The sequence below is a fragment of the Bos indicus x Bos taurus genome, chromosome 2 (genome assembly GCF_003369695.1).
Source record: "Bos indicus x Bos taurus breed Angus x Brahman F1 hybrid chromosome 2, Bos_hybrid_MaternalHap_v2.0, whole genome shotgun sequence".
NCBI lineage: Eukaryota > Metazoa > Chordata > Mammalia > Artiodactyla > Bovidae > Bos > Bos indicus x Bos taurus.
Window position 1 is genome coordinate 84,580,190 of NC_040077.1, and position 26,759 is coordinate 84,606,948.

Genomic DNA, 26,759 nt, shown 5'->3' on the forward strand with positions numbered 1-26,759 from the left:
ATGACTCTAATATGGAGAGCTGCATTGCGGAAGGCACTGAAGGGCGTTGTTCAATTTCACTGGCCTACCTGCAGTTAGTTTCCTCATTCAGTCAGCTATGCAGGGACAACACCTTGGCTTCATGGCCAGCCACAACGTTGACCCAAATTGAGCAACACATTCCAAAGCCAAACTCATTTTCCTCTCAAACATGCTCCTCCTTCACTGTTACCTATATTACTAGATTGATTACCATTAAAATGGTTACTGTATTGCTGATCCTGCTCATAGTGCCAGTTGTCTCGAGTATCTCACTGTGCACACTGCTGAACCCATGAAAGGTGAGGTGTGTGCCAAGAGGCTGGAAGAAGACTCCAGAAGTAGGAGCTGCAGACTTGTTTATTTCCTCCTGGCTAGCACAGGAGCCATGGAGAAGGCAATGGCACCCCACTCCAGTACTCTTGCCTGGAAAATCCCATGGACAGAGGAGCCTAGTAGGGTGCAGTCCATGAGGTCACTAAGAGTCAGACATGACTGAGCGACTTCACTTTCACTTTTCACTTTCATGCATTGGAGAAGGAAATAGCAACCTACTCCAGTATTCTCGCCTGGAGAATCCCAAGGACGGGGGAGCCTGGTGGGCTGCTGTCTATGGGGTCGCACAGAGTCAGACACGACTGAAGCGACTCAGCAGCAGCAGCACAGGAGCCGTAGCAACAGCCACAGTCTAACCTCACATAACATAACATAACCTCTCTGCAGTCTCAAGGCCTTCTCAGATGGTGCTTACATAGGCGCACCACACAAAGTAGCCTGTGACCAACCTTGTGGTTTCGAATGTGCAATGCTATAAGTGATCTCAACTGTTACATATTCGTTATTCACAAAATGTGGGGCGAGAGAGCCTGACCACGCCTTCTTAGCTAATTTGTTCTTTCCTTACAGCTAACTGCTGCTGCTAAGTCGCTTCAGTCGTGTCCAACTCTGTGAGACCGCATAGACAGCAGCCCACCAGGCTCCCCCATCCCTGGGATTCTCCAGGCAAAAACACTGGAGTGGGTTGCCATTTCCTTCTCCAATGCACGAAAGTGAAAAGTCAAAGTGAAGTCACTCAGTCGTGTCCGACTCTTGGCGACCTCATGGACTGCAGCCTACCAGGCTCCTCCGTCCATGGGATTTTCCAGGCAAGAGTACTGGAGTGGGGTGCCATTGCTCTTTCCCTACAGTTACTCAGAAGAAAAACTTGAAAATCATCCTTTATATGCTTTATCATCTTATACAGCCAAGTAATTAGGAACTCTAGCAGTTCTAAATCTCAAATCTCACTCGAATCTGTCCATTTCTTTCAGCTTCCTCAGCCACTACCATTTCTTACCAGGGTGACTGAAATAATTCTCCCAAGTAGGTCTCTGCTTTCAAATTTACCTCCTTTCAATGGTCTCCACACAGTGTCCAGACACCGAAAAACATGAATTAAGATTATGTGAAACTGAAACTTCCCTAGTGTTCCTGTGGCTAAGACTCTGTGTTCCCAATACAGGGGCCCAGGGTCTGATCCTGGTTCAGGGAACTAGAATCCCACATGCCTAAACAAAAAGACCCTGCATCAGCAACTAAGATTCAGTGCAGCCAAATACATATTTTTAAAAAGATTATGTGAAACTCTCATTTAAAACTGACATCTCATGACCTTCAAGTAAAAGGCCTGCCCCAGCAGCTGCCCTCCTCTCCAGCCCTAGTCTCACCTATCTCTGGAGATTTTTTTGGTCTCTTCAATGAATCTGGCATTTTGTGCCTCAGGGCCCATTCTGCCTGAAGAAGGTCTTCTTATGCAGTCTATCTAAGAAGCAGCTTTTAGGACTTCTTTGGGGGTCCAGTAGCTAAGATACTGTGCTCCTACTGTAGCAGCTTGGGTTCAATCCCTCATCAGAGAACTAGGTTCCGCATGCTGCAACTAAAGATCCCATTTGCTGCGGCACAGTCAAATAAATATTTAACTAGTCTTTCCTACTTAGCAAGCACTAAGTAAATACTATGACTTAGATGATTCAGTCCTAACTTTAATTGATTTATGATACATTTTCAGTTTTTAATCAAGCATGTATAAATTAAAATTTAATCTATTTTCCTAAATGATGCAGATTCTAATCACTTTCTCCTGTTTGTATGAGACGAGTCGCCAGTCCAGGTTCAATGCACGATGCTGGATGCTTGGGGCTGGTGCACTGGGACAGCCCAGAGGGAGGGTATGGGGAGGGAGGAGGGAGGAGGGTTCAGGATGGGGAGTACGGGTATACCTGTGGTGGATTCATTTCGATGTTGGGCAAAACTAATACAATATTGTAAAGTTTAAAAAAATAAAATTAAATTAAAAAATAAATAAATAAAAATTTAATACTGGAAAATTTAATTCCAATCTGGTGTGATAGAAAGGGCAGAGAAGACATTTGAACCCAGGTGGACTTGAGCTCAAATCCTCACATGTGATAATTAGGTAACTGAAAAATTGCTTAACCCTGAGACTCAGTTTGAGGAAATCTACAAAATGAAAGAAATACAATCATCCCTCAGTATCTGTGAAAGATTGATTCCAGGAGAATTGAGAATAGTAAAATCTGCAGATGGCTTAGTTCCCTATAAAAAATATATTTTCATATAACAAACCTATGCACAGCCTTCAATATACTTAAAATAATAAGATTTCTTATAAGACCTAATACAATCGTCACAACACAAATTCTGCTTTTGGAAAATTTCTGGAATTTTTTTCAAATATTTTCCATCTGCTGTTGGTTGTATCCATGGATGCAGAACCAGTGGATAACAGAAGACCAACTGTATTCAATTTGCAGAGTTGTAAAGATTAAATGAAACAGCTTGAATAAAAGGGTCAAATATAATTCTCATGTGTGCCCTTCAGTCAGTCAATTCAGTCACTTAGTCATGTCTGACTTTTTACAACCCCATGGACTGTAGCACACCAGGCCTCTCTGTCCATCACCAACTCCCAGAGTCCACCCAAACCCATGTCCATTGAGTTGGTGATGCCATCCAACCATCTCATCCTGTCATCCCCTTCTCCTCCTACTTTCAATCTTTCCCAGAATCAGAGTCTTTTCAAATGAGTCGGTTCTTCACATCAGGTGGCCAAAGTATTGTGGTTTCAGCTTCAGCATCAATCCTTCCAATGAATATTCAGGACTGATTTCCTTTAGGATGGACTGGTTGGCTCTCCTTGCTGTTGAAGGGACTCTCAAGAGTCTCCTCCAACACCACAGTTTAAAAGCATCTATTCTTCGGTGCTCAGCTTTCTTTATTGTCCAACTCTCACATCCATACATGACAACTAGAAAAACCATAGCTTTGACTAGACGGACCTTTGTTGGCAAAGTAATGTCTCTGCTTTTTAATATGCTGTCTAGGTTGGTCATAACTTTTCTTCCAAGGACCATGCATCTTTTAATTTCATGGCTGTAGTTACCATCTGCAGTGATTTTGGAGCCCTCCAAAATAAAGTCTGTCACTGTTTCTACTGTTTCCCCATCTATTTGCCATGAAGTGATGGGACCAAATGCCATGATCTTAGTTTTCTGAATGTTGAGTTGTAAGCCAACTTTTTCACTCTCCTCTTTCATCAAGAGGCACTTTAGTTCTTATTCACTTTCTGCTATAAGGGTGGTGTCATCTGTATATCTGAGGTTATTGATATTCTCCCAGCAATCTTTAACTTGTGCTTCATCCAGCCCAGAATTTCTCATGATGTACTCTGCATATAAGTTAAATAAGCAGGATAAAAATAAATAGCCTTGACATACTCTTTTCCCTATTTGAAACAAGTCTGTTGTTCCATGTCCAGTTCTAACTGTTGTCTCCTGACCTGTATACAGATTTCTCAAGAGGCAGGTCAGGTGGTCTGGTATTCCCATCTCTTTAAGAATTTTCCATAGTTTGTTGTGATCCACACAGTCAAAGGCTTTGGCATAGTCAGTAAAGCAGATGTTTTTCTGGAACTCTCTTGCTTTTTCAATGATCCAACTGATGTTGACAATTTGATCTCTGGTTCTTCTGCCTTTTCTAAATCCAGCTTGAACATCTGGAAGTTGTTCATGTACTGTTGAAGCCTGGCTTGGAGAATTTTGAGCATCACTTTGCTAGCATGTGAGATGAATGCAATTGTGTGGTAGTTTGAACATTCTTTGGCATTGAGATGAAAACTGACCTTTTCCAGTCCTGTGGCCACTGCTGAGTTTTCCAAGTTTGCTGGCATACTGAGTGCAGCACTTTCACAGCATCATCTTTTAGGATTTGAAATAGCTCAACTGGAATTCCATCACCTCCACTAGCTTTTTTTGTAGTGATGCTTCCTTAGGTCCACTTGACTTTGCATTCCAGGATGTCTGGCTCTAGGTGAGTGATCATACCATCATGATTAACTGGGTCATGAGGATCTTTTTTGTATAGTTCTTCTGTGTATTCTTGCCACCTCTTCTTAATATCTTTTGCTTTAGTTAAGGTCCATACCATTTCTGTCCTTTACTGTGTCCACCTTTGCATGAAATGTTCCCTTGGTATCCCTAATTTGGGCCCTTAGTAAACTATATTCTTCCTCTTTTAATTAACATCTTATATATCTCTGAATAGATATCTTCACAGGCAATATTTTTATATAAACACACAAACACCTATTCACATACCGTGAAGATCTTCAGAATTCACCAGATACTTAGATACAATGTTGTATGCTGTTTGGGACACGGGAGCAAAGCCTAAGTAATTAAATCTCTTACAAATTTGATGATATAAATGGCCTCAGCCACTGGCCATTGTAATTATTCTATTTCTGGGAATAAAGGAGACAGGTTTATTTGCAGTATCCCATGCTTAATCATTAGTATTAAATGAATTAGGACCAGAACTAATCAAAGAAGCAAACAGCTGATTACTGCTGTTTTGTTGAAGAAGTAATTGATGTTCACACAGGTTAAAGCAGCCCAAAAGGCCCCTAAATAAATGGCACAGCTCTTTTTCTCCCTTTATAGCTTGTTTTCAATGGTCTTTAGTCTGTGATTACTTAAATATTCATTTATTTCAGAAGCCTTTTTGTGCAAATCCCAATTAAAAAACCAATCACGTTCTTAATAAATTGGGCTAACAACTTCTTTCAAAAGAAGAAACAAGTAAATTGCAATGTTTCCTTTCTAAAATTTGATTTCCTATGACTGTATAGGCAGTGAATTCAGTTAAAATCAGGAAAGCCTCATAAATTTACTCATAGTGATTGATTAATAGAGGAAGATACATCTGTGACATGAAGAATCTTTGTTCAATAATACTGTCTTCTAATTTTTTCCACATACATTTTGCACTCATTTGTTTACTCAGTATAACTAGAGTGACTCTACAACTTACAATTTTATCTGTAATTGGTGACCCACTTGCATTTTACCATCTGGCTAGAAATATTGATATAATTAGCACATATCTTTCTTTTGGCCTTTCAAAGGGGCATTGCAATCACTAGATTTAAATTCTAGTGGTGAACCACAGAGGGCGGAATCCTTCCGATTAATTATAAAACAATCCCTTTTTTTGCTTATTCTGAAAGTAGACCACAGCATGGAGTTGGCATGGACTCTAAATGTGAGATATTATGCATTTGATGCTGACCACATTTGCGCCCACCCTTGCACATTAGAGATATTCTTAAACAGTTCATACTCCTAAAGCAGAATTCAGTAGTTGTGACAAGGCATTGTCTGATCTGCAAAGCTTAAAAGATTTAATAACTGGCCCTTTATAGAAAAATTTTGTTGACATTTTTCTGGATGATCTAGACAGTCTAGATATAAGTGAAAGAATGTGTACCAGTATGAGCTGAAAGGAAATGAATACAAAATATATAAAGAAATATCATTGATAGAAATTAATAATAGAAAGCGGTGCAGTAAGAGGACAAAATTTTTAGAATGACACCTAGAGATTTAATGCTGTGTTAACTAAGGGAGATAACATGAATCCAGGAAGTTCAGGCGAGGAGGTAATACAGAAAGGGAGAATATGATCATCAATTTACTTAGAAGTAGTTTACATTTGAGGATACTTATATCCAAATAAGGAGAAGGAAATGGCAACCCACTCTGGTGTTCTTGCCTGGAGAATCCCAGGGACGGGGGAGCCTGGTGGGCTCCCCTCTATGGGGTCGCACAGAGTCGGACACGACTGAAGCGACTTAGCAGCAGCAGCAGCATATCCAAATAAAGATAACACATGTAACTTCAGTGACTAGGAGGAAAAGGGGCTAAAGAGAAAAACTAGGGAGTGCCTGTGTGTCAGAAAAAGAAGATATGGAACCTGAAGGTGCTCACACAACTGAAAAAAAAGTTCCAAATTTTTATCAATACCTCCTTCCTACGAATTGTCAAGTCTGCACATCATTTCTCTCATCACACTTCATACTTCTTACATGGTGATTTTGCTCATCTCTATGCAACACAGTGCACTGCCATACATTGACATTTTCTAAAAGTATTATTACTTAGAAGAAGTTAACAGCCCTTCTTGTTTTCAAATTTATGTGCTTTATCCAACAGACTGGGTCTAATAAACATGGCTGTATTAGAAAAGGAGTTCAAAGACGATGTGAGTTCAAGACTAGAGAGGCTCCAGGCAAGGAGGTTAGCATTTAGGAATAAAGACTTTAGAAGTACTTTAAAGCAAAAGACAACCACAAATGTTAAAAAAATGCTTTTTAATTTGTAACCGAAAGGATCATTAAGTTGATGTAATTTTTCTTTTACTGGAGTATTCAAAACAATTGTAGGCCATATGCCTTAAGCAACATGATTACTGAATAAAAGTTGAGATGGACGGCAATTGTAATTTATGTGAAATTTATACTTGAGTTTTAAGTTCTTTAAACTTTCATAAAATTATAAACTAATAATAATTCCCCAAATTGGAAGTCAGATAACTTATTCTAATACAATTCAAAATTAAAGTACAATTGCTTATACAACAATGAATAAGGACAAGTTTCCAAGTCAGATGTCAAACTGAAAATTCAAATACAAACAGAGGAAATGTAAACAGTTATAAAATATCAACAGTTATAAATGTTACTTACTTACAGAAAGGCTATTCAAATTTTGGTCTATGAATGATTTGTGACTCATTCAAAATGAAAGAAAGAACTTGTGCCAGAATGGAAATCTATTATGTCACTAATTGGCTATTTCTTTTATAACAAGACTTTCTTGATAAAGGAAGCAGTGTGCTGATTTATATTCTGGCACAGGTGCCTTATCTCATTACAACCTGGAGAACAGGTCCTGCTTACTTTCTTTAAAGTGCCATGATAATTTTACTCCTCAGAGTTAGGTTACTTTTAGTGTGGGGGGAAAAAGTTGAAATGACACATGATTGTCAGCTATACCTCTTCTATTTTTAATCCCATTGATCCAAAGATCCAAACCAAAAAGCAAATTATACTTTATAAATTCATCACAATATAACATTAATCTTCAGATGATTACTGACATCTATTCACCTCTGAGGGGATCTCCATATTCCCACTTCAGTGACATATATCAACCGTTTTGATTAACACTTGCTTTCAATCTTGCGGGAAGAAAGTACGAATTATTTTATAATTATCAAGAAAAAATTTAATAAGTAATAGTTATTTGTGAATAAGTTCCTCTAAAAATTGGTTTATTTTCATATATCAATCAGAGAAAATTTTAAGTTCATCTTTATGAAAAAATTGAACTTTTATACTGTTTGGGTAACAACCAGTTGCTTTTATAATGAAAATTGGTAGGGAAAAAGGTATGGGAATTTATAACCCTGTGTATTCTATTAACTAAGGGGAAGCAGATAAACTATTTTAAGATTCCTCAGAATAAAAGTAATTAGCATAAAATATTTTTTAAGAAACAGTTTATAATTCAAAATCCAAACATTGCTTGATTTTTAGTATGGCATAATTCCTCTGGAAATTAAAAAATATAATATGGTCTTTTGTAAAAGTAATAATTTCCTCTTTCTCCAATGACTTACTAAACTTTACCTACATTAGCTTAATACTGAAGGCAAATAAATGGACAACCAACGATTCAGAAAAAAATCATCAGTTTTAGATATACAGAAGCCCAATTAGCTTCTGCAGTGACTAGTTTACTGAACCGATAACTACTTCTTAAGGAAGTTAAATGTATATTTACATGTCTTAAGATGAGAGCTTCTTAAGCACCTGAGCTGAGTGCAATATACTGGAGGGAAGAATCTCTAACAGAAAGTTGTCTAAGGACTTATTTCATCTATCTATACATATATACATACATCTATACAAACACATTTACACATATATACACACACAAGCAGAAATAACTTTTCCTTCAAGAAATGTTGAAGATGTAAAAGGAATTCTCCATTTACCTAAATAAAGCAATCTGATGATTATTTAAAAGTTTTTAAGTTATTTGGAATCTCACAAAATTTCAAGAAGTCTTTCTAGAATAACATATAATTCAAAGGGAAAAAACGCAAGGATTTCTTTTGACAAAACCGAATTTCTTTTGACACAGTATTATGGTTGCAAACTTATAGTTATCTTAACTTGATAACATGAGTTTAAATAGTCTCCAGGTGGAAAGTCATCAAAGATTACCCAGTAGGAGTCAATCCCCCCCCCCTTAGGACTGAACATAGTCACTGGCCTCCCATAATTCTGCTGTCCTTGGACTGTTACTTGCAGTGGCCCCAGCAAAACACCATTAAAGGCCACTCTGCTGAGCCTTGTCACACACTAGGAAGAGTTCTTCGCAACTTTAGAAGAGCTTGAGGTCATCCTGTTTTATGATCACAATCACCTTGCTACTGCTGACTGGCATTGTGCTAGCGGTCCTAGTGTGCTATGATATGTTTTATGCATACTTTTACAACTCTGAATGATTGGCTTGTACTCTAAGACTCAGAAGATACTTAAAATTCTGCAAGTTGTGTTAAGTTTCTGTCAGTACTTTCTTCTACATTCAATTAATATGTTTCATTGACTGAAAATAGAGCACATTCAGTTTCATCTAAGTATCTTCTACTCTAGAGAATCTGGAGGACAAAAACCCTCTACACTTGTATAGCTTCTATTCTCCATCCTTCAGACCTTGTTAAATCTGAAGTATGGTGAGAGTGGGCAAAAGACATTTGAGTTAAAAATGATGCCATGCTGTTCTTTTCTCTGTTTTAACTTGTATAGAATATCCCTAAATCCAGTTTCTAACCCCTCCTCTGCTCTGGTTAAAGGACCTGTCTCATATAGCAGATCATATGTAATGTAGTTTCAAAATATCCATGATTTAAAAACATTTTCAAGTGTTAAATATCTCGAGCATCTATAGAATAGCTATATTTTTATTTAAACTTGAAACTGTCATCCTAAACAAAATTATGTCAATAGAGGCATGGTGTAGGGCTTACCTTGGAGAATCTATTAAATTTAAATGTCTTCATTTTGTTTAGTTTACATCAACCATAATATAACCCAAATCACTTTTTTCCTGATATGGAAGACATTCTGATAAATTCATTTGAACCCAAACTCTTTCATTAACATGTAAACTCACAAGTACAATTTTATTTTTGTTATATATTTAAATATTTTTTGAAGAGTTGATATCTCAGTATAGGGAATGAAATTGTGCTAGTCACTACTAATTTAGCATTCAAACATTTCCCTAAATTCTTCAATGCAAAAGTGCATTTACAATATAAACATGCCATATATGAAGTTACAAACCACAATCTCACACTGGAGTGGATTTCAGATTCCAGACTCAGTTCAAATGGGGTGAGGAGGAAAGTGCTAACAGAGCAAATCGGACACAAGCTCGTGGGGGCTGGGCAGCGAGTCGTCAAAGCGGAATCTCTTGGACACCGTGCTGCTGTCCTCTGGGATGTTCTCTTTGTCTTCCCGGTCACTGCAGGTGCCATTACAAGAGGGCCTGTGAGTCCTGTCCTCAGAGGACCTTACTGGATGATCCTGACTTTGAGAGAAACTGGAGGTTTCTTCAGGGTGAAACAAGTTTCCAAAGTCCCACTGCTGTAGCCAAGAATGAGAAAGGCAGATTTCGGCTGTAGGTCTTTTCCTTTGAACGAAAGCACCAAGAAAAGATTGAGATCTAAAAATCGGGTTGCAAACGTCTATAGTTCAGTACATTATAGGCTTTTTAAAATTTATTCTGAAAATAATACATACCCATAGTACAGGATGGAATAAGAAAAGTGGAAACCTACAGTTTAAGTCTGACATGTACTAAAAATTCAATTTATCATGAAGCTTACAGACAGGACTATCTAATCAAAACACTTGGGAACATATTTTAGCCTTGCAAATAAAAATCAGTAAAATTATAAGGACTCTTGGGTTTATAAACCCTTTGAAGGAAAATACATGTAAGTAAATTATAATCTCTATTATTAATTTTATTAATAATAAAATTTTATTCTTAAAACTTTATTCTTAAAAAGTAGTAACAGTTAAATCTTGAAAACAGAGACTACTCTTCAAAGATGTTTATCTAATATTTTTAGTTTTTAAATTTTGTTTTCTCTTGTGAAAGCACCATGGTCAAATATCACAATATTTCAGAAAGAAAGAAAACTTCAACCTTAACATAACCACCATTACCATTAGAACGTAGGTTTCCTTAGTCTTTGTTTTTATGTTCCATTTTTATGATTATAAAAAAATTAAGGTGCTCATTACAGGGTGAAAAATATTTAAGAAAACTAAACAGTTTAAAACTATAAACACATAGAATAATCACTATTTCTATTAAATAACCATCTATGAATGGTAGCCTGCCAGGCTCCTCTGCCCATAGGATTTTCCAGGCAAGAATACTGGAGTGGGTTGCCATGTCCTCCTCCAGGGGATCTTCCTGACCCAGGGATCGAACCATGACTCTTATGTCTCCTGCACTGGCAGGTGGGTTCTTTACCAAGAGCACTACCTGGGAAGCCCAAAATAGAGCTAGTCAGTGTTTGTTAAGACTTGCATTAAGCGTAGGTCTTCTTTTTAAGCAAATAAGGAAAGTGAATCCTCCAGGAGATTAAGTAACTGTCAGAGAGAGAAGACTTGACAAGTAACAAAACCAGGATCCCAGCCCAAGACAGTATATCACAGCTTCTGAGTTACATGCAGCCAAGGCATTTTAAGGTAAAAAGGGCTGACCCGGAGGCTTCCCAGATGGCTCAGCAGTGAAGAATTCACCAGCAATGCAGGAGACATGGGTTCCATCCCTGGGTTGGGAAGATCCCCTGGAGGAGGAAATGGCAATTCACTCCAGTATTCCTGCCTGGAAAATCCCATAGACAGGGGAGCCTGGTGGGCTACAGTCCATAGGGTTGCAAAGAGTCAGACACAACTGAGCAACTGAGTACACACATACAGGACTTATCCAGGTAAAGAAAAGGAGGTCAGCTTTTTCTTTTCCTGCTTTGAAGTTGCCAATGAGCGAGGTAAGAGTTTTAAGACATACTTTCAAGTACCTTCTTTAGTAGGCAAAGAGTATCTGCTGCTTAAAAATTTGACAATCAGTATGTGAACTTGTTATACAACTATGGTTATTTCACTATAAATAATTCATAACAAAGTCTCATCATAACCAGCCATGTATATTATAAATCTTTGGTGTGTGTGTTCAGTTGCTCAGTTGTGCCTGACTCTTTGTGACCCCATAGACTATAGCCCACCAGGCTCCTCTGTCCATGGAATTTTCCAGAATACTGGAGTGTGTTGCCATTTCTTCCTCCATGGGATCTTCCTGACCCAGGGACTGAACCCACGTCTCCTGTGTCTCATGCGTTGCAGTGGATTCTTTACTGCTGAGCCATCAGTTCTACTACTAATCATTTTAAGGAATTTCAGAGGATAGTAGCAGATTGACAGAAGAGATAATCCAAATCTTCTCTTCATTTCAAGATTTCTTGTTATATATTTTATATGTCCTATGTTTGAAGTTATGGATTTGCCATTTAATGATCTCTCATACCACCTCTCTTCCCATTTTACCTGAAACTTGAGAGAGCATACATCCAATAATTTTATACTGTTTTATAATATATCTTTCTTAATAATCATATGTAATTTATTTTGTAATAGTATTTAAGTAAATTAATATTACTTACTCTGGATTTTTTACTAAAAGCCTCTGGATGAAGTCTGTGGCCAGCTGTGAAACTGATGAAAAAGTTTCTTCCGAATAATCTACATTAACTTGAGAAATATTGAGGTATGTTTCCTGATTATCTTCTCCCACAAATGGGGATGTGTGAGTTAATAACATATATGCTATTACACCAACATTCCTGAAAAAACAAATAACTGAGAAGATGGGAACTTAAAATGTGTGTTAATCTTAAAACATTTATATAAAGTAAAATTGATTCTCAACATATTCCTGTCCTCAAATCTTGTGCAGTTAAACTAAACTGCTTTTCAAAGTTCCCATAGTATACTATTAAAGCTGAAATAATTATGCTGTCTCAAATTTGCCTCACAGAAAAAGACTGAGGGAATGCACATGTATGTTATATAAAAATAATGTATTAAATATGTATCATTATATCTACAGTCTGCCCTTCACACAGATACCTGTTTATCAAGTACACAAAGCTGTCCTGAGTGGCATTTCCAAAACGATGTTCAATGACACAGTAGTGATCTGTGAGACATAAATAGGATTCCATACAAACAGAGACTGCAGGTTTGGTAAAGCACAGTATTGGGCAGACAGATTTCCTTTTAATTGCAAAACTTTTAGAACCATAAATATGTGAATGACAACTCCTGTGTTCAGGAACCAGAAAAAGACAATACATACATAGCACCTATTTCACCCACTTATTTAGCCACAAGACCCTTTTTTCTTAGCAAATCCATTTCTTCCCCCTACATGGCAAACTAAACTCTTCCTCTTGGTCTGATGGAGTCAAGTCTGCCACTGTAGTCTCAAGTAAAGTTCTGGTGCCAATGCCATCTCTACCCTATAATGTTCTCTCTGTGACAACCATATAAACTCACAATACCCAAGAAATACACTCTTATAAAACTAAACTTTTAAATGGATCTAATCGCATTTTTCTATTGAGTAAATATCTTCCTAGTTCTCCTAGACCTAGATCATATGTCTCCCATCTGGTGCTTGTCTGCTGCTTCCCTTATGGTTATTAAATAGTATTCTATCTTTATTATAGAACATACAGCACAATAGTGTGACTATTTTGTTCTTTTATCAGAAGGAGTCTTCCTCCAGGAAAGGGATTTTCCTATTTATTCCTGTACTTTGGCTCAGAGCCAAAGTGTTATTAAAAAGAATGAACAGGTAAATGTTTTTCCTGTGGCATAATAATGATACTCAAATAAAATCTTTTAAAGATAGCCTTACTATTTACATTTTGAACCAAAGAACCACAGAATATGTACTAACCAGCTTTTAATAAAGGAATACAAGTAACTAACAAAATCTTACCACATATCTGTTGCTGTGGTAATGGGATCGTAGTTCAGGATTTCTGGAGCTGAAAGAGAAAATAAAATTCAAATTCAATACTGACAAATCTAAAGACATGAAAATTACTTTGCAGTAAACTGGATTTAATTTTAAAGAATTACCAATATATCAGTAGAAATTTAGCACAGTATTTATCATCCTGTGATTGGACATTTAGATATACCTAGTGTTGAGAAAATTATATAACCAGATGGTTCAAAAGCACCAATGATATTCTGGGAGTAACCAGTAGCTATGCAGTATTTTTTTTTAAACAATTAAGATTAACCTCAGAAAAAGCAATTATGAAGAAGTAAAAGCTAAAATCTTTTTACAATTTTAGTTTTATGACTCTGTTAGGAATTAGTTTGAGTTATTTTAATAGAATGATTTCAGTTTTTCTTCTCAGGGTAAATAGACTCATATGCATTCAAAAATGACACTATGAACAAACCAGCTTCCTGGAAGTGCTTTAGATTTTCAAACAGATTAAATATCCCTTTTACACTATCTAAAACCTAGTTTCCTAAGCAATTAATTTTCCACTGTCTCCTCCTTTGCCCACCCCCCACCAAAAGAATTTAATGGTACAACATAAATTGTCTATACTTTCCGAGCATTACTATAAATTTCAAATTAGTAGAGTCCAAACTAGTATCTATAGTTGAATAACTTTTTAGTTTCACAGTATGATTTCATAACTTCTCCAAGCATAACAGTCTGGTTAATAAAGCCTGTGAGTCACATATATTGTCAGCCTGCATGCACCACCTGCTACCTTTCACATACTTCTGTGAGCTATATTATCTATAATTACAATCATTATTCTAGGACACTGTAGCCTCTATGAGCATTGAGAAGTTAGTAATTTGCTTTGTTTTTCATTTTGGGAAAGTCAGCTCCCTTGCTGAGTAGCACGTATTCTGTTTACTTGTATCTTTTCAATGCCTGCATAGGGATATCAATATGAGCAACAAGAAAAAAGTGTAAAAAGATTGTTACTACAAATTAAAATACTTTACCATTTATGTGCTGCTTTACAGGACTTAAAAACATCTTTCATCTCCATGATCTAATTTGTTGATTTAGTACAATATTCCTAGATTATCTACTAATAGATTCTACCTAACACCCTTCTTTTTCAAAATCCTCCTTTTACAACTCTCAGCAAAAACCTCACTAGGACAGAAGTAAAAGTGACATCTATCAAACAAAAAGGCTTCAAATGCAGTAACACTGATTCAGTTTTCCCCTTTTTTCATTTTCTTCTGCTTCCTAACTTCCTTTTTACCTGTTTTTCTTTATGTACAAAGCTTTTACACACAAACATTAAACTTTTAACTTATATGTCCAATGTCCTGTAAACTGTGATTGTCTCAATTCATTACAATTCATTTAAATGTGTCAAAACCGAATTTCAATGCACTAAAATCCTTGAACCAAATATATCCTGGAGTTACATGCCTTAAAATAGTTCTATATATGTATCACTTATTAATACCTTTCAAAGTGGTATATAAAATAAAGGAAATTCTTACCCAAGTATTCTGGTGTTCCCATGATTTCCCGAAGTTCACATGCATTTCCTATTTTTCGAGACATTCCAAAATCTACAATTTTTATGTCCCCAAGAGGATATATGCTGCTCAATAATATATTCTGGGGCTAATAAAGCACAACAAGAAATGATAAATAATATAAAACAAGAAAAGAATACTAAACTCAAATCAGAGGTAACTTAAGTAGAATTTGTTTAGCTATTAAACATTTATTGAGTCATCCACTAAACATTTACTGAACTACTACTTAGGAGGAGCTATATAGTCAATGACAAATAAAGAAAAAAAATACACTTCAAGAGTATTCTTGGTTTTAATAAAAAAAGATGGATACACTGATTGATTAACTGATTATGATATACAGAATACTCAGTAGTAAAGACTGCTTAATTCTGCTCATAAGAAAGTCCAAGAAGGCTTTGCAGTAGAGATGATGCTTAAGATGAATCCTGAAGGCTAAACAGAAGCATGCCAGTGAGAAAAGTGGTCTAGGGAATAGCACGAAAGAAGGCATGAACAAATAAAAATACATTTACACCCAGAAAGAGCTAATGGTTCTGTACAGTGGTATGGTTCTGTGTCTGACTATTCCCAGGATTGTACCTGAGATAGAAAGAGGCATGGGAGGGTATATGAAAAGGAGATCATCCAGGAAGGGAAGAGTCCAGTGTTCAAACAATGAGAGACAATTTGATTCAGATTTCAAGGTTCTTGTATGGCTACAGAGGAAGGATAAGGAGAAAGGATAGTAAAACGAGAGGCTGAAGTGGTACCTCAGGGGGAAGGGGCCTGAATGGTCTGGGGTGGCGTGTGGAGAAAGGAAAAGCCAAAAGACTAAAAGCCTCAAGAGAAAGATGAATGAGTATAATGGGAGCAAAGGAGTAAGGACTAGCAGGTTACCTTCAAGAGGTAGCTGAAAATTAAGTATTTCAGAGATAGTTTTATAAGACAAAAAGTCCAAGATGTGGCAATAAAAAGTCCAAGATATGGCAGTAAGAACAGGATGGAGTGACATGACAGTAGCATTAGAACACATGTAATGATGGTTTTTAAAAGCCCAGTGATTAATCTGAGCTGCTCACACATGCAGTCTTCTATCAATCAGTACAGAAGTAAGTCCACGTAGCACATGCACAGTCTAGACAAGCATGACCTGTTGTTTCCTCTCAATACCAGTCTGCAGTTAGTTGTGCAAACAAGAGCAGAGAAGGAACAGAGATGTAGTGGTACTTAAAACGACATTACATTACCTTTAAATCAAGGTGTACAATGTTATTCTGATGTAGGTAATGAACTCCTTCAAGTATTTGTTTAATGAGTCTGATAATGTCATTTTCAGAAACCATTTCAGCCAACTCAGGTAAACACAAATTAAAAATTTCTCCACCTGCAGCACTGAAATAGAATTCAAAGAATAGAAACTTGAAAAATCATTGATCTAAAAATGGCAACTTTTAAATACTATATACTTTTAAGTAAAAGATATGGCCACCTAAACTCTAATCTCTCTATATACACACATTTAATGGGGGGTGGTGGATGGTGCTGGGAGGGATTTTTAAGAAATAAAATAAATGACAAGAATGGTTTAAAGTCTGGGTGCTAGTATTTACCTATGAGTTCAGCTCTGCTCTATTTTACTCATTTATTCATTATATATAAACATACCTGTCATCTGTATATAGATAGATATTTTGATTCTCAAGGCAATCATGTGAATCATGGCTATCATTCCCATTTTACAGATAAAGAAATAAGTACAAATAGGTGAAATTAAGTGAGAGGGCAGAATCTGAATCTGTATAATATGGATGAGAATCTACATTCTTAACCAATATCCTGCATTGCAGCTTTACAAAGAATAGTTGGGCCCAGAACCCCAGTTTTTTTCCTTTGTTTATAAGAACTGAAAATCTAAAGAATGCCAACAAATGCATAATGAAAAATTCCTAGATTTAGAATCAAATGATTTAAATTTAAATCGTAAATCTGCTATTTGCCAGCAATATAATTTAGGGTCAATCACTTATTTGAGCTTCCTCATCTGTAAAACAGAGATATAACTGAACTCAACAGATTTTTTTCTAAGGACTAAATCTAAATGAATGAAATAAAAACTGTCAGAAATCATGCAAAAAAATCTAGATGGTTATTAATAAAAACTTATAAGGTATGTTTGGGAATATCTCAAGTACAGTCTACTCTATATGATAAATCAGAAACTCATTTATTTCACAGAACACTATTTCCCCCCTTTGGTTCACTCCTGTATGCACAGCAACAAGAAGAGTGTCTGACACATAGAAGGTACACAGTAAGTGTCTATTGAATGAATGAATAATGGAATAGACAGTCATTCTTCAGAGCAGCTGAAAGTACAATCCATTAGTCTTGGTGACTGTCAAGAGGAAGAAGTATGTCATATATATCTGGAGTCACAAGAAGGAAAAAGAATCAGTGGTCACAAATCTGAGTCTCATTGAAAATCATAGGACTGATCCTTCACACTTGCAGGCCATCGGGTCATCTGTACAGAGCATGCCAATTAGAAGCTGCAGGGCTTGGTTGCTTCACACTTTACAGTATTTCAGAGAAATCTGTGGGACAGCTGCTAAGGCACATGTGGTAATGCTTCAATAATGTTTACTTCATATCTCAATGACTTCCAGCCCCCAAAACTCCCAGAAAGTTCCTAAGAAACTAACTTCAAGATCTGACTTCAAGATTTCACAGTAAAGTCAATCTGAGTATGAAAAATTTACTTTGCTATAAAACATCTAGTAGTGGCCTTCAAAGTTAGGTACCGGAAGACAACGTTAGAAATTCATTCATCTAAAAAAGAAACTAATCTTTGTGAATAGCTAATATTCAGACCAACATGTGGCCCCTCAGTTTACACATCAATTGTCTGTCAAAACCCTGCTCAAGGTCTCCTGAGGGAAGAGGGACTCCACAGGCCAAGCTACTTAGGATACCTCACTTCTTCCCTTTCTGGTTATGTTATTCAGCTTTAATGAAATAAATCTTCTCAAAACAAGTGGTCAAAATATATTCCTGCAAGGACACTACAGATAAAGTTAATAATGCAATCACAAGCAGACAAGAAAATGAAGAGATACTTCATATTCTCTTAGAATAAGTTATTTGCTAGGCCCTTTCTGATAAGAAATCAGACAAAATAATTAAAAATTAAAAGAAAATTGTATGGAATATGGATTCCTAGCCACTATTAAAATATGGAAAATACCCAAAACTATGGGAAATGCCAGAGAGATCTAAATTCTTCAGTATACAGCAGTATATGGCAGCATAAAATGCTTAGGTGAAAAATTCATTCTTGAACACTTCATAATTATTTATATACCAGCACTGACATTACACTCTCTAAAGTTAATTCAATAGACAGAATCCTCATTAATTCTAAAATTCAAAATAAAATATAAGAAAACCACTTGAGAAAACATACGTAAAGCACTTCCCAGTGCCTAGACATAAGAGAACAGCAGGCTGCCTGTGGAAGTACCTACTGAAACAAGGCAGCCTGACTTCCATTCAGACTCTGCCTAACCAGTTACCTGAGCTGGGACAAAACATGCTTCTGTTTCTTCTACTGTAACATAGTGATACATAACAAAAAATGACAGCTCGAACTTCACTGGCTTGCTGTAAGAATCAAATCAGGTAAGTCACATAAAGTACTGAGTACAACAGATGTTATAAGGATCAAAGCGGATCACCTGTAGTATTTAATACAGTGTTTGATACACAGTAAATATTCAATAAATATTAGCTATTATTATAATGAGTCAACAAATATTAATTCCAAATCTAGCCAACATCCAGCCTTTCTGAATTTGGGGGCTGCTTGTTAAACTCTGATTATGAAGTCAACTTTAAAAGTCTTTGCTAAATTAAAATTCATTTTTAGAAACACTATTTCATATATATATATAGATATAGATAAATGCACACAACATATTCTTAAGTGGAAAAAAAGGATTATAATACCATACACTTAATAGATCACGATTTTGTTTCGGAAAATATACATACATAAAAAATAAAATAATTTCAAAATAGAGGAATATGTCATAAAAGTAACCACTGTTTACAAATGATTTCTATTTTCTATACGTTCTAAATCTAACACAATAAATGATGTTACGTTTATACCAGGAAAAGTATCCTAAGGGTTTGTTTGTTTCAGTAACGAGATCAAACAAACCCTGTGACTGTCAGCCAATCACACTGTCTCTACCTCTTCATTTGACCAGCTGATCAGTGTCTTTTGTAGAACTGCCATTTTTCCCACGAAAGAGGGAAAGCTCTTTACCATAATTTACCATAGCTTTCCAAAGATGAAGCTATGGTAAACAGAAAATGAAGAGGAGTTAAAAGGAGGAGAAGAAGCGATAACACAAGAAGCAGAAGTTAGCAGAAACTGGAAGCATAAATGGAAAGCAGTGAGGAGCAGCAGACTAATAGACCCTTTGTTAAAACAAGGCACCCAGAGCAGTGACTACAGAGAAGAAAAAATTTCTCTGTAATCAGAGAAGCCACTTATATCATTATTGTCTTGAAAGGTAAACTCAGATATATTTCTACTCTTCCTCTCTATTGAAAAGTTTGCCCCTTGAAGGAACTCAACTAAGAAATTCAGAAATTTGGAGTATTTATGTTTTTTTGCTTATGTGCTTGTATATATGTTGTGCATCTGTGAGTGGATATGATAACAGTACTTTAGTACAGTTACACTGTCACATAAATCTATGTACTATATACTACTTATATCTACATTTGTCTTATACAGCTTTCTAAAGCACAGTTTAGAAATTAGTAAGGAAGTCGAGAATATCATTTAAAAAACTCCCATAACACAATAAAGTTAATGTGTAGAAGATTAAAATCAAACTACATGGTTTACCTTTCATTCACGCAAGTTTACCTTTTTATTCTCCTTGGGTAACTTCACTGGATGTGCTTTTCAAATAAATGAATATATAAATTATTTCAATCCTATCTGCCCATCAGACTGTTTTGCAGAAAACTTCTATTTTCTTTGCCACTGGCAACAAAAGTATACTCAATTTCACTATACTCTATAAACATTGTATTGTCATTTGTTTACTGAATGCTGTTTAATTCATTTTGGGGTATCTGTGTGAGGCTACACATTATAAGTTTTCTGAAAATATATGAATATATACTATGTTCCTCTAATATTTTATTAACAGGAATCTTTACAAGTTCTTGTTATACTTTTATCATTTTTGTTCTTGACATTTCAAGCAACCTTACCCCCCGATTCAAATAGGTACTATAAACTTTTTTAAAGAGTATACTTTAAATTTTTTAAAGAGTATACTTACTATTCCAATATCAAAATGATTTCACTTGTATTTTCATAGACTTCATGAAGATTAATCACGTGGGGACAAGATTTTGTCAATTCAAGTACTGCAATTTCATGTAGAATCTCTGCTCGACAGTCCTGTCCTCTTCTTCTCTTTTTTAGAAACTTTGCAGCATATTCTTGTCCAGTAGATTTTGATATACATTGTCTAACCACAGCAAATTTTCCTCTGGGGGAAAAGTAAGAACAAAAGTTAGTATAACACAGATACTGTTATAACTTTATCAATCCTTCAAACATCCATGCCATTAGGAATTTACCTTTGCTCTCTTAATCTAATCAAATACTACATGTACTTTTATAAAATTTATAGTATCATCAGACTAAAATACAGATGGCAAATGTAATATAAGACATAATTATATTTATTCTTCACCATCATATCATTAACATGATACATTACCATTGTAGGGAGAGATCTCATTTGCCCACCAACTCCATGCCATACTCTTGATATGAATTATTTTGTTTAAGTATGATAACAATCCTATAGAGTAAATATTATTCTGTCTGGCAGACTCCAGAGAAGATATGTATCTTGGTCTATTTCCCTCTGCTAAAAATTTTAGCTTTCCTTCAAACAAAAAAAATTAAATGCAAAAATGGGTATTCATCTTATTTACTTCTCTTAGTGTAAACATTTTGCCTTTCAACATCACTTTTGACAACCTTTGAAGCTTTCTATCACAATTTGTCAGTTGTTTTACCAGAGTATCTATTAGTATTGCTCAGTAGTCCACAAAGCTTGTAACAGATATCAAAAGTGTACATGTTTTATGGAAAGTATCCAAAGACACTTCATGATTAGCTAAGAAAATTCATGGTTATCAAAAGCTATGTACAAACACATTATTAAAGTCATGTTTATTATTTTAGGAATAAACATGTTTTAGCTCTATCCAATAACAGTGCTCAACATTTCAGCCAATTTTTGAAAGACTCTGGCAAACTTATGTATTCTAAAGTAAAGACTGTGAAAGTCGCTCAGTAGTGTACAACTCTTTGAGACCCCATGGACTATACACAGGCCATGGAACTCTAGGCCAGAATACTGGAGTGGGTAGCCTTCCCTTCTCCAGGGGATCTTCCCAACCCAGGGATCGAACTCAGGTCTCCCACATTGCAGGCAGATTCTTTACCAGCTGAGCCACAAGAGAAGCCTGTGTATTCTAAGCCTATAGTTTTCCCATCTAGTTTCCCAAAGACTCAAGCTATTCTGAGTCAGATTGTTTTAAGAAACTAATAAAAATTATTGACTGCCTACCCAGAAAATGTACACATGCCTTTAAAAAGAAATTTTTACAAAAAGTTCCAGAGGGTTTTTAGATTTCAAAGACTATCCATAAAGTTCCTAAGCCTAGTTCATGGGTTCTAAAATTAAGAACTTCTATCCTAAGGCTCAAATGACTTACTGAATACCAACAAATCAGGTATAAATAAAAACCTATTTTTAATATACTTTGGATTTGGGGTAGAAGTCAGGGACAGAATAAATTGCTTATGCATTTTTAACTTACTATTGTCAAGGGCAGGATGACAAAGATCCCTACTCTTTATATTCTCAATTTCCCCAAAATTGGTGCCAATGAAAACCACGGACTGGAAATCAAGATGAAAAGGTAAAGCTACTAATGCAAAAAAAAAAAATTTTAAGAAAGTGGTCATGCTATAATTTGATTCTTTTACATATATCAAAATAAATATCAACTCAGAAAATTTGCATGCATAAAGTTATTTTTTTGATAAAACTTTTCATTTAAGATTTGAGAATGTTTAATTTGTATTTTCTCACCATATGCAAAAGGAATACAAATCAAAGCATTTCAATGAGCTCACAAAAAAACTCAATCAGTCCCTTTGTTTTATATTCAGAGTGTCCATGTTTATAGATTTTATACTGGACAAATTGAGTCAGACTAAGATTAAATGACTCATGAAAGGTCATATATGGAAATGGACTGCCATGACTTAAATTGCAGGATGTGAAATCCTAGCTTTCTATTCTGACCACTACAAAACAATTCCTTCCTTTAAGATAGTTTTTTTTTTTTTTTTTAAAGAAGTAGATTCACTTCTGCCAATTCTTATTTAGATTCAGAAGTGAAAATTTGTCTAACACAAAAAGGAAATTTTAAGTTTTATGAAGAAATTCACCTTGTAAAACTTAGGAAACAGAAGCTAGTTAGCCAAGAACTCTGTCCATCTGAAATAGTTTACAGTACCAGCTGTAACAATTAAGTTCTGCTGTAATTTTATAATTATATTTACAAGCCAGAATTCTCTCAGAAACAAAGAGCAAAATTAAATAATAACACTTTAACTGTTTCAGGTTTTCTCATGAGGCTTACAAGAATAGTACTCATTAATGCAGAGCAAAGATGACCAAACAATATTGGAAATTACTTATTTGTCAATGTTCATCGCTAAGTAAAAGCCCTATGTGGGCAGAAACCCTATCTGTCCTAATTATTAATCATAAAATCTACACTTCACTAACTAACACATAATAGAAACTGAAATATCTGTTGAATGAATGCGAGAGCTATGGACCTAGTGCAGTACCATACATTGTGCTCTTCTGTATACTGTACTTAAAGCATTCACATTTTTAAGCCTTCTTTGAGACTCAAAATTTTACACACAAATTCATGTATGTGTGTCAATCGCTCAGTTGTGTCTGACACTTTGTGATCCCATGGACTGTAACCCACCAGGCTTCTTTGTCCATGGAATTCTCCAGGCAAGAATACTAGAGTGGGTAGCCATTCTCTTCTCCAGAGGATCTTTAAATATTTTTACCATAATTATCAGATGACTTAGTGGAAAAAACCAAGTATTTGTTTTCCATTCTAAAATGCTAATTGTCATTTAGAAGTATCCAAAATAATAGGGCTTCCCGGGTGGCACTAGTGGTAAAACATCTGCCTGCCAATGCAGGAGATGTAAGACGTGGGTTCTATCCCTGGGTCAGGAAGATCCCCTGGAGAAGGAAATGGAAACCCGCTCCAGTGTTCTTGCCTGGAGAATCCCATGGCCAGGGAAGCCTGGTGGGCTACACAGTCCATGGTGTTGCACAGAGTCGGACACGACTGAGAGCCTAAGCACACTCATAAAATAATACTTAACACATAATGTCCCTATATGAAATTTAACAGAAACATTTAGGAAATTTTAAAACCTTAACAGTAGTACTTAATGTATAACCTAAAAGGGCAAGGCTAACTAGATTTCCCAGCAGCTAAAAGGTCTGGTTAGTTACTCTTCTACATTCTAGAACAGACAATAAAATGTGAAAGGAGGGGGGAGGGTAAGCCACAAAAGAAGCTGACGTTTATTTCTGCATCTGCCTCACCCTTCTAACCACAAGAAGTCCTATGAAACCTTGATTCAGTTGGGGGAGGGGTGGAAAAAACTTACCCAACATGTTAAAAAACAGGAACAATGCAAAGTTTTTTGAGAACAGTCAAAAATTAACTGCTAACTTTTACATATCTTATTCTAATTTAAAGAAAAATTCTACAACATTAAACATCTTAAAACTAATTTAAAAACTGATTTATAAAGATAATTTTGTAATTATCACATGCTAGAATTATTATGTTTGTATGTTTCAAAATGTATAAGCCTCAGAAGAAACAAGGTTATGATCCTAATTTTCACTTTGCAAAAGTGTGGGATAATATCAAAATTGGTAAAATATTGAAAGAATTTACAGCAAGTTCATGGCGGATGAAAGGTCATGACTTCAATTTATCAAGGTTTATTAACGAGACATATCAATATTTACCAGGTGACTCATTAGGCCATATCAACTAAAAGAAAAAAGGTCTCTTTCATGAAGTTATTAAAAGATGAAATATTAGGAATCTGAATTTGTTTTCATCAGAGTTTATCATGAGTTTTTGCTCTAAAATGTTATAAACTGAGTCAAGTTTATGATTGTGATTTATGATGGCACCCCATTTACAAAACAATTTCAAATTATTAATATTGTTCCCAAAGTTTATGTTCTCCAAAACCATCAAAGAAAAAAAAAATCAGTCTTTCTAGCTCCCACACAGGCTATCTCAATAAAGTTTTGTTGTATTCCGGACGGTAAGATATTAACAATATTGCATCCATTCTAGACTGTTTCATTTTAAGACTGAAGATAAAAAGCTACAAAGTGATCCAGAAGAGGATACATGGATCAAGGAACACTGTCTGGAAATCAGGTCATAAGATGAGCATCTAAGGAAACTGGCAACATTTAGCTACATTCAAATCTCTAAAGCAGTTTTACATGGGTATTATATGCAGCTACAAAAGGGGAACTATGTATATTAGGTAGAGATTAGCAGAAAACAGAATTCTGTGTCTAAGTGCCCACAAAATGGAACAGACATATTCTGAGGAAGTGAGTTCCCTATTCCTGAGACGTTCAGATTGAGGCTGGATAAAAAAACTTGTCAGGAAAACTACAGGAAAAATTGCTGCACTGCATAAAAAATTATATTAGAAGGCCACTGACCATTGAAGTTCTTCCAAAGCAAAGACTCTATGACTATTTAATGAGTAATGAGATACAGTCAACTAACTCTTACTCTTTCCTGTATAATGCAAAGAGAAATAATTACAGACTTAGAACTAAACTATTTCTTGAAAATACCCTGAAAGGTTTTAAAAACTATATCTTTTCATAAACCATTAAAAGGCCCAAATATTTTGCACACAAAATTAAATAAATAAATATGCCTGGAATTATGAAATAAATATGCTTTCATATTTAGTTCTTAGTCTAATGACATAGATATTATCACCCTTATTTTGTAAAAGAAAGACTGCTCCCAATATCTGACAAGTGAAAAAGCCAGGACCTGCCTTCATCTTTGACATAAAAGACCACCAAGAACAGAATTACTTGCCATGTTTCAGTCAATTTTTGTTTTCACATTGAGATTATCAAAGACAAAAAATCATCCATACTATTTTTCTGTGCATCCATCAACACAAACATGGGCTTTTACTATTTTAACATAAAAATCAAACTAAAGACAGAAAATGATCACCATCCTCCCTTTGTTAAGCATTTAAATTTAAAGCTCAAAATGCTGAATACATAACAAATTATTTGGTATATCTTTTGTAATTTTCATGTATATTCAAATGGTAGTGTTAAATTTAGATCTCATAATCTCAGGTCACTCCTTGGCCTGAAGGAATTTACACCTTCGTTAAACCAAAACGGATCAGTATCAGTGTAAATAAATACAGGTTTTACTTACAGAACATGCATTGTTTGTCATATGGAATTATACTATCAAATATGAATTAATTCATTTTGTTTAGAAAAGAGGAAGAGAATCCCCACATTTTTTTAGGCTAGCACAATATTCTAAGAATTAGAAAAGCTATTCAAAAAGACTTTATAGCATTCTACTATTTTATAAATATTAACTTGTTTAAGACTCACAACAACCATATAAAATATATATGATTACCTTCATCCCCACTTTTCAGGTGAGGAAACTACAGTACTGAGAGGAACAGTAATTTGAGATCAAATAGCAAATGGCTAACCCCAAATCTGGATGTGACAGTCCACTATGCTAAGCTGCCTCTTCCTTGGACAGACTCCAGTAAGAGCCCTGACTTTCCACCATGGGCTATGAAGCGAGGTACGATATATTATACATGCTCACTAACCCTCCATGGATTTGATTTCCAGGTCACTTAAGACTAGATCCCTATATAGTACCAGCAGAGATGAGGACTTTTCTTTCTAATCATTGCTAAATAATAATCAAGTGAGTTTTATAAAAGGATAGACAAATCCTGTGATTTTAAACACACACACATCAAAAGTTTCCTTACCTTCCCAGTTCTTTAGATGTAAGTGTATAAAAATTATTAAAGTTTTCCACTTTAATTGGAGTTTGAGGAGTGGTAGTTAGCATGCCTGAAATACTTCGGCAATCAAATCTTCTCCTCAACATGATGACTCCCAGATAGGCTTCTTCAGTCACTTATTTTTACCTGCTTAAAAAAAGAGAAGATGCAGGGTATAACTTATATGCAATTAAGGGAAAAAAAAGATGTTATCTCAGAGAGGATATGCGTTATATTGTACAGCTCCAAATATAGCTATAAGATGCAACCAAAAAAAAAAAAGATGGTAGAAGATTTAAAAGCATATTCTACCCTAAAAGAAGAAAAACAAAGACCAGACATATAAATTGGTATCACCTATGGTACCTGAACTAAATTACTGAATTTCAT

At 35.4% G+C, this 26,759-nt stretch overlaps 1 protein-coding gene across 2 annotated transcripts in view; it reads right to left on the bottom strand.

Moving 5' to 3' along the window:
• Positions 1-6,710: 6,710 nt before the first annotated feature.
• The window catches only part of STK17B (serine/threonine kinase 17b), a 30,242-nt gene continuing 10,193 nt past the window's right edge, over positions 6,711-26,759 (bottom strand). Inside the window, exons 2-8 of one of the 2 annotated variants that reach the window (XM_027563334.1) lie at positions 26,355-26,516; positions 20,458-20,670; positions 16,339-16,483; positions 15,068-15,194; positions 13,509-13,557; positions 12,166-12,345; positions 6,711-10,121 (exon numbers count right to left, since the gene is read on the bottom strand). In XM_027563334.1, coding sequence (XP_027419135.1) covers positions 9,839-10,121; positions 12,166-12,345; positions 13,509-13,557; positions 15,068-15,194; positions 16,339-16,483; positions 20,458-20,670; positions 26,355-26,476 — 1,119 coding nt within the window. In that variant the 5' untranslated portion in view covers positions 26,477-26,516 and the 3' untranslated portion in view covers positions 6,711-9,838. Of the gene's footprint in view, positions 10,122-12,165; positions 12,346-13,508; positions 13,558-15,067; positions 15,195-16,338; positions 16,484-20,457; positions 20,671-26,354; positions 26,520-26,759 lie in introns of both variants that reach the window. The other variant, XM_027563342.1, reaches the window with a different exon arrangement.